This window comes from Phallusia mammillata, chromosome 2 (genome assembly GCF_965637545.1).
Source record: "Phallusia mammillata chromosome 2, kaPhaMamm4.hap1.1, whole genome shotgun sequence".
NCBI lineage: Eukaryota > Metazoa > Chordata > Ascidiacea > Phlebobranchia > Ascidiidae > Phallusia > Phallusia mammillata.
This window is the reverse complement of record NC_137253.1, coordinates 8,655,053-8,663,889: the sequence shown is the minus strand read 5'-3', so window position 1 is coordinate 8,663,889 and position 8,837 is coordinate 8,655,053. Positions and strand designations below refer to the sequence as shown.

At 34.7% G+C, this 8,837-nt stretch overlaps 1 protein-coding gene across 2 annotated transcripts; it reads left to right on the top strand.

The window, feature by feature from the left end:
* Window positions 1-4,414: 4,414 nt before the first annotated feature.
* LOC145214652 (uncharacterized) lies at window positions 4,415-7,419 on the top strand. Of its 2 annotated transcripts, none has more exons than XM_080083220.1 (8): window positions 4,415-4,475; window positions 4,709-4,747; window positions 5,169-5,314; window positions 5,429-5,487; window positions 5,607-5,712; window positions 6,129-6,284; window positions 6,570-6,700; window positions 7,140-7,419. In XM_080083220.1, exons 1-8 carry the CDS (start codon window positions 4,439-4,441, stop codon window positions 7,216-7,218), a joined length of 753 nt encoding a protein of 250 aa, XP_079939346.1. In that variant the 5' UTR covers window positions 4,415-4,438; the 3' UTR covers window positions 7,219-7,419. The 2 variants fall into 2 exon arrangements, with proteins under 2 accessions (XP_079939346.1, XP_079939347.1); XM_080083221.1 differs by having other exon boundaries at window positions 6,586-6,700; window positions 7,140-7,206.
* The last annotated feature ends 1,418 nt before the right edge of the window (window positions 7,420-8,837 follow it).

Below are 8,837 nucleotides of genomic sequence, written 5' to 3'. Positions count from 1 at the left end.
GAAAGTCTTTGCAATGAGTAAAAGTTTAAAACGTTCGACTACACTGTCCATTTACCAAAGCAAACACGTAGTTTGCAAAAGCTGGAATTGCAGAAAAATTGAACGATGTTATAAAACCTGAGACACCTAAACCAAAGTTTCTGCAAAAGTTTTAAGTTGCAATTAGCTTAGTTTATTCATACGCATTATACATCATACAGTTGTTTGATTAAAACAAGTGTGTTGTTTTCATGTGACTTGAATCGCAAAATCGCCTCAAAATCAAAATCGTTATGAACCCAGCTGGGGAGGTCACGAAGGTTTATTACACTTAAAACATCTTACACAGCAAAAGTGTTTATTGCGTTTATGTTTCAAATGATCGCAATTTGGTGAACAAAGTTAAATGCTGCTTTTAAACGTGTTTCTTTCAATCAGCAATGAGTGCAAACTATTCGAGTCGTCTCACCACAACAAACAACATTGAATCTGTTCAAACATCATTGACAGCTTTAAAGGCAAAACTTTCTTATACTACTGCCTTGTTATCAAAATGTTATTTTATGCTGTGTGGTGCTGCTTGCAATCCTATAATATTGTATACGTTTATATTGCGAAACTTTTATTGAAAATTCGTAACTGTGCGGTTTAACCATTTTTTGAAATCAAAACGCAGGTCAACTCGAAAGAAATCTGAGTTCCTTGTCAAGCGATTTGCAATCACTTAAACAACAACATACAAATCATCAAAGTTAGTGACTAAAACATTTGCTTTATGCTAAGATTTTATACCCGAAAACATGCTACGTATTTGCAGTCTACACCAGCTATTTGAAATGATACCATTTTTAAATTCTTAGCCAATATTGTATTTTAGGCCATGCACGTTGAGAATGTAGTTAGAAAAACGTTTTTTTTTATCTGCAAAATGATTGATCCCAAGCAATAACGACAAAATGATTTGATCTTGAAATAGGATCATACTTAGGTTTAATCAATTGATTAGTAAAATGATAAAGAAATGAAAAGGTTTAATTAGCGTTTCTTGTCAAAACAACCAAATGAAAAATTGTAAAATGTAAGTTAGTGAAGATACTTCCTTGAAGTACAATATGACAACCATGGAAAAAAGACGCACTTTACGTTTTTACTTGACTACTTTTTTAAAAAGTGTATTTTTATCCCTAATTTTTCTTTTTTATCGTTTTAAAAGTGTAAAAAGTGTAATTTTGTCCTTAATTTTAATTAAATATTTTGTCCTAATGTAATTTCTAATCCTAATTAAACACTTGACGTGTATCCATTTTAAAGCATGTTTTGTTTCCATCCAGGAATGAGTGCAAATTATTCGAGTCGTCTCATCGCAGCAAACAATAGCATCGAATCTGTTCAAACAACATTAACAGCAATAAAAGGTAAAACTTTCTTACAATTGCCTGGTTATCATGGTAACGTTTAAGCTCAGTGCTCAATGCCAGGGGTCCGCAAATAGTGGGTCGCGACCCAAATTTGGGTCGCGAGCACTTCCAGCTTGGGTCGCGAAATATTTTAAATTTTCCATAATTATAAGCATTGCGCATCTATGATATTTTTAAGTGACCGCAGTTTAATAATTGCCTTGAATACTAAAAGAGCTTTGGCTAAATTTAGGATTTTAGTCGCAAAAGAACATCCGCAGTTATTAGCGGCTGCAATGAATGTTCTTTTGCCATTGGGAACTAGTATGTGAAAGGACGTTTTCAGCATTATCTTATGTTAAAAGTAAATACAGATTAAGAATAGAAGTAGAGGACGATTTTCGACTTGCCGTCTCTCAAATTAAACCTCGAATTGATTTGTTGTGTTCTCAACACAGAGCCTGTAGTTCACATTCTTTACAATAAACACATTCGTTTACCTACTGTTTTATATGCTGAGTTTCGCTTTATTTTGGGCAAAAAATAGCAACTGACAATAGCAGTCTTAGTATGGATATCTAGTTGCTTAGTATTTTTCACAAACTTACATGTTAACAAGGTGCTTGGGTCGCGAGAATTTAGAGCAATTTTTTTAGGGTCCCGCCAAAAAGTATTTGCGGACCCCTGACTCTATGCAATCGTATAAATGTATCAGTTTATCTTGCGGAAACTTTTATTGCGCACTCGTAACTGCGTTTTAACTAACGATTCAACCTGCGAGAAACCTTAGTTCCGTGTCAAGCGGTTTCGAAACACTTGAACAGCAACATACAAATTATCAACGTTAACTAAACATTTGCCAGATGTCAAGATTTTAAACCAGGAAACATGCAATGCAAATTATTTGCACTCTATACAAAGCGATATGCAATGGTGCTGTTGAAAATCTTGAGCCAATCTTGTATTTTAAGTCCTGCTCAGTGAGAATGTGATTTGTAAAACGGTGTTTTGGATCATGTAATCGAATAAACTGACTCCGTGGTTCGCCACAAGTAATTGCAAACAATTTGTTTCATTTACAAAATTAAAAGCCGAGCTGAAGCAAGACCAAAACATCTTGAACAACAGTTGAATCCTACACCAAATAAACTGCTTTACACAAAACCTTCTGCAAAATGATTGATTCACAACAATAACGATAAGATAGTTTTTGTAAAATGATTAATCTTGAACTAAGGTCGTACTTAGATTTATTCAATTAATTTAAACGACACAAAATAGTTTAATTAGCGTTTCTTGTGAAAACAACCACATGAACAATTGTACAATGTAATTAGGATACTTCCTTGAAGCAGGTCGTTTGTTGAGTTTCTACTCTTGAATAAAGTGCTGATAAGCGGATGGTCGGTTTAGTAACATAATTTTGCTTCATAATCTTGAACAAGTGTTGAACTTAAACAATCAAACTATTTCCATGTCCTGCATTGAGAACGTAATTAAATAGATACCTTTCTATGTTTCCATATAGTTCAAAAAACTTTTATTGCGCACTCGTAACTGCGTTTTAACTAATCATTCAACTCGCGAGAAACCTTAGTTCCGTGTAAAGCTGTTTGGAGACACTTCAACAGACTTAAACATTTGCATCATGTTACGATTTTAACCTGAAAACATACAATGTATTTGCATTCCATGCAAAGCTATTTGCATTCGTGCCATTTAAAAATCTTAAACCAAATGTATTTTAAGTGCTATGCAGTGTGAGAATGTGGTGTGAAAAATGATTTTTTGACATAGACAACCCCTTGTATAGTAGTTGGATTAAAAACAGTCAGATCATGCAATCAAATGAATATCTGCCTTCGTGATTCGCCAAGTAGCTTCAAACAATAAGTTTGTTTTACAAAAATTAAATCCGAGCTGAAACTATGCGAACACATCATGAGCATCACGTGACTCCTTACACCAAATAAACTGCTTGATACAACCCCTTTAGCAAAAACAATAACGGCTTAGCTAGGTTTTGCAAAATGATTGATTTCAAAATAGCAACATACTTCGGTTTAGTAAATTGATTAATGTAAAAAAGCGGTACGAAAAGGTTTCATTAGCACCAAAACAACTACATGAAAAATTGTAAAATGTAGTTAAGATACTTCCTTGAAGCACATTGATTGTTAAGTTTCGACTCGTACTGGAAAGCGGACGGTCGGTTTAATATGACAGTATCGCAAAGCATATCTTCAACGCAAGATCATGTTGTTGAATATGTTTTGAGACGTGTAGCGCTATCGTTTCCGCGCCTAGGGTTCAGGCCGATGCTCTAATGGCTAGCCGGTAAAATCAACATGACCTCGCGCTGCTCTTAAATGTTTTCACAAACACAGAGGCGGATAGGCAAATAAAATGCGCAATATTGAATGAGTATTAACACCTAAAGTTCGATCAAGAATCGAACACTATACTAAAACGGCGACCAAACAAGTTTACCCCGTCACAGCCACACCCCTCTCTCGTTAGGTAGCCAGATGGAAAAAAAACATGAGTTATTCTAAGGGCTGATTGTCAAATGTCCAGAAAGTGTGTATAATTAGGGCAAACAAGCTAGTATGCCAAGTCGGCGCGGTGGTTGCGTTTGAAACGCCAAATGGAAAATAAGAAAATAAAAGAGTGCTAAGGTGAAACTAACAAACGAAAAGGTAATTGAAAATCCTAAGTAAAACTAAAGATGACACTAAACGAAATGAATAACACAGTGATATCTTGACGAGAAATGGTAATATTATTCGCAACAAATAGGAAATGAACAACAAATAGTGACGAAGATAAAAACAAAAGTAGTGACGAAACAATGCTTCAAACAAAAGAAGTAATATCATTCGTAGCACAGGTGTTTAACGGCCAAAACGTTGCCCATGTATCCGGAAACTAATAAAAAGATAGTGGTAAATGTTAGCCTGGTTCGTAGAGTTTATACATTTTTTACCTGCTGCAACAAAAAATAGCCAATTCGGAAATTGGTAAAATATTGTCTACTTTGTTTAGATATTTGGCAACACAACATGTCAACTATGGAAACGAAACTTTCATACTTACAAGGTAAAAACGATAAAATCTTACTCCCTTGTTCTGTTTTTGGCTTAAACATATCTACAATGGTGTGATGGTAAGCTTATTAACTAATTGTTAATTTTTTTAAGCATAATATTATCACGATTGTTATATCTGCATTACGAATGCTTAAGTAAAATATTTTGTTTGAGTTCAGAAAGTGTACATGGTTGTCAAATAACAACTGTAGTTTTTTATTTGTTTTATGCTTGTCGCTACAGCTTACATAAGTGCTGAAAATCAGACATGTCCGATTGAAAGTAAGTTGTTCTTTTTACATTCTGATTCCAACATATTTATCTCACTCAAAAATGACGCTTGATATTCGGACCCTTAAAACGATTTTAAAAAGGGGAAATCTAATTTTGCTTAACTAACATTATCATAAAATAAAAGAGTTATACAAGAGATGCAAATGCTAAAATACTAAAGCAAACAGCATGATAAACAAATTAATTCAGGTTATATTAAACGAATGCTGTGTTTTCACTGCATCATAAAACATAGCAGTCGTCTTCAAGCAAATCTGTCTCATATAAGCCAAGATAATGTTGATATAAACATAAACGGCACAATATGAGTCAGATATACGAGAGAAGATATACTCGGAATTTTTAAGTCACTCTTATTAGATAATCCTCAATTACATGCTGCAATTTCATATCGCCATTGCTTTTAAAGGTCTCCAATTTTTTGATATCCTTTCAAACTCTGTCTCAAGCATCTTTCCCCGCAGTTTGGCCAACTACTACCAATTTAACTACGACGGAAGAAACAATTACAGCATATATGATGGAGGCGGTGATATGTATGACACTGGAAATAAGGTGCGATGTGATGTAATTTCACTGATGCCAACAGATTTAAACTGATTGTTTTGTAAGAAGACGAATGGTCGAACAATAAAAAATTCAATTAACTTGTACATGTTGTTATTTCAGCTTCAAGTGTGGACAGACAATGAACAGTCAGTGCAGGTCATATACAATTGGACTTACAGGTAGGTGTCCCGTTTATACACTTTTACGAAGCGTTTACTGGTTTTATAGTTTTGTTATTTTGCTGTCGAATTATGGACTGATACGCAGAAAGGGCTTTTATTGGATTTTTTGTTTATAGCGATCCCTTGGGCAATTTTTTGATGGTTTGTAAAGCTGGGCATCCATTCGTCTTGTCCATGTTGGTATTAAATCGCGATGGAGCATCTCGAACGTATTATATTAGGGTAACATATCAATTACTTACCAAAACTTTAATTTATTATTTTCTTGTTGATTTTGTTGGTATGGACCAGTGGTTCTCAAACTTTTTTATTGTCGGGGCCAAATGGTATTTTTTAAGTGTGTAGAGAGCCGCAAAAAACGAAACCTTGAGAAAATCACTAAAGATTTCTAAGGTCTGGTGCGAGCCGCAAAATAAGTAGTTGTGAGCCTCATGCGGCCCCTAAAACCGGGTTTGAGAACCACTGGTATACACGTAAAAAATTGAACAGTTGAAGCAAAATTGCTACAAAGAAACTTACGCTTTGTTGAAAAATTAAGGTTTAGTTTGATTATTTCTGTTCTAGTTTGCAATTAGAAGTTACGATTCGTTGTTTCACAGATGTCTCAATTATTTGTCTTTCAAACAATACTTTTGTAGGAATACGGCGGTTTGGGAGCAGACGGCAGTGGAAGTTATAGGTGGAATACTGGATCTTTATTGGTTGGATCATACAATATACATTACGTGTTGTATCAAGTTTACGGAGGAAACGATCCTTCCGTCATACAGATATTCTTCACAGTGTCAAGTCCAGTACGTAGATAAATAAAACTTTATTGCTGCTTGCATGCTTAGAATAGCGCAACCTTCTAAACTTTAGAATCTAAAGTATAACACTGAGTTGATAAGTGATTTTTTAGATTTTGTTTTGGTTCCAACAACAATTATAAGATGTGCTTATATTAACACTACAAAACAAATCTTTAATATTTTAAACGAAAGTTGTATATATATACATATATATACCGTGTACATAGGTTCTATTTATTCAAAGCCAAAATCTGCTTCAGCAACATACGCCTATATTTAATGGTTTAGAAACTTGGCTCGTCAGGATACAGTTCTCTACATTATGTGGATTCGCAGAAAAACACAGACCAAACAGATAACAAAGTCTACATGTCAGGGACAGCTCACAACGTCTACTTCAACTATATTCTAACATCCACGTAAGAATTCTACTTCGTAGGCCTAACGACTTATATTCACAAACTTTTAAGGCCGATTGTATACCAATTGCCCCAACCCCAATATTTTAGGTTTATATAGTCTGTGTAGATATGTACCCTAAAAGTTTGACTGGGCATACACACATTTACCAAAAATGTTGTATTTGTGGTGCCATACTTTCCTTCTCTAAGCGAAATACTGTCAACTCCAGGATATTTAACTCGATGCACATATTGGTTATACGATTATAGACTACACACGGACACAAGTCATAGAGTTTTTAAGTGTGTGTGCTTTGATTGGATCACGTAAAAACTTTGATTAAAATGAAAACCTTGATTAGTTAAAATTATAAATCAAATATCGCTTATTACCTTTTGGTTATACGTCTGAGGTTATGTTGTCTGTTTTTCACAAAAAAAATTTGCTTTGTTTCAGAGGGGAGTCCAGAAACTATGTTTCAACAAATACAATTGAACAAATTCTGCGAGTGACCTTTCAGGGATTTTCAGCATAAATGAATGCAACCAGTGGCCAAAAAAACATCTCCATTTGTAATTTGAACCTCGTTTGAATCTGAAAAAAGTATTAAAAGGTTCAAAAAAACTTGTTATTTTTTGTGTTTATAATGTGCACTGTAAATAATCACGATTGTTACCTTTTGGTTAACCATGTAATAAAGATAAAAATTGGTGTTGCTGTACCTGCGACAACCAAATCTCGTGTAGTAGCATTGATGACGACCATTCGATGACCTTTTTACAGCAGCTTTGGTGAAACATGCGAGGTTTGAACGTTTGACAAGTTTATTTCAGGCAACTTTATTCTGCATGGGCTTACTATCAATTAAAACCATACAGCCGTCGAATCAAAGCATAACGCGGTAGCGTAGCAAGACCACCTAAAAATATAATATAACGGCCGCAGCGTAACTAACGACACAGTTCATGTATGAGTCGGTGTATGGCTGATGCGCAACAGGATAAATCGTAATTCTCACTCCCGTGCGCCGCGAGTGGTACAGACTTTAGAGCACAAAATTTAGCAGTTCTCACTTATTTAAAGTGATAAGGAAAAAATCACTGAGCCTATTGGGCTGAAGCTTTACACAGCGCACAATAAACATCATATATACAGCTCTTACAAAAAATTATGGCATTAAAAAGTGTTTTTTGAAATAATAAGAGCTTATAATATAAACAAACAACATTTATGTTAAAGAGTAAAAAATGGATAAATTCATGCAAACGTTTAAAACATTTTTTATGTAATATGTGATGTACCAACCAACAAAGTCTAAAACAATACGAAGTAGCCTATGGTCATTTTACATTTTCACGTTCAAGGGGCCTGTGGGTGATACGCCGGACAATACACAACTTTAGACAACTATATCTATAATCGGAGAAATTGTAAATTAGTTTCAACAACGATTAGGCAAAACCTGAAAAAATACTTATAGGCAGACAAAGGTCTAAGTACAATAAGCGCCCCCATTCAGGGTAGGAGATCCGTAACTATCAAGCATAAGTGCAATTACATAAGCAACGACAAAGGTAATGAAGTCAACCAAACAGCAAAAACGTTTAACGTGCTTCCAGGGTAGTCAAAACCGCACTGTGAGGCAAGATATGCCATTAGTTCTGTTTAAGGGTTTATACGGTGCGCATATTTCCAAAATGTAATCTATTTCGCATATGGGACTTTTTTAACCAATCACAGGTGTCGTTTTCACCGCCGCTTCGTCAGTCCAAACCAATCAGAGAACACTTTGCCTTTGACCAATCACAGGACACGATGCGTGACAACCATGCAATCAACTTATTTTAAATTTTAAGTTCCGTTTCGCCTGTGTAGCTTGTTTTCATTAGCATTGCTTAGAGTTATGCCAGTTTAAGCATATGTATGTAGTTTTAATGTAAATAGCATTGTTTATATAGTAATGCCAGTGTAAGCGTATTATGCACGTAGTTTTAATAGTAATGGTAATTAAGTTTTTAAAATAACTTAACTTGAGTTGTTGCGTTGTGTAGGCAAAATCATAGACCTTTAAAGATGCAGCTAAAATTAAAAAAATAGAAGCACTACATTTCGTAGAAGAACTTGTTGGTTTGGTAGTAACAAAAGAAAGAACCG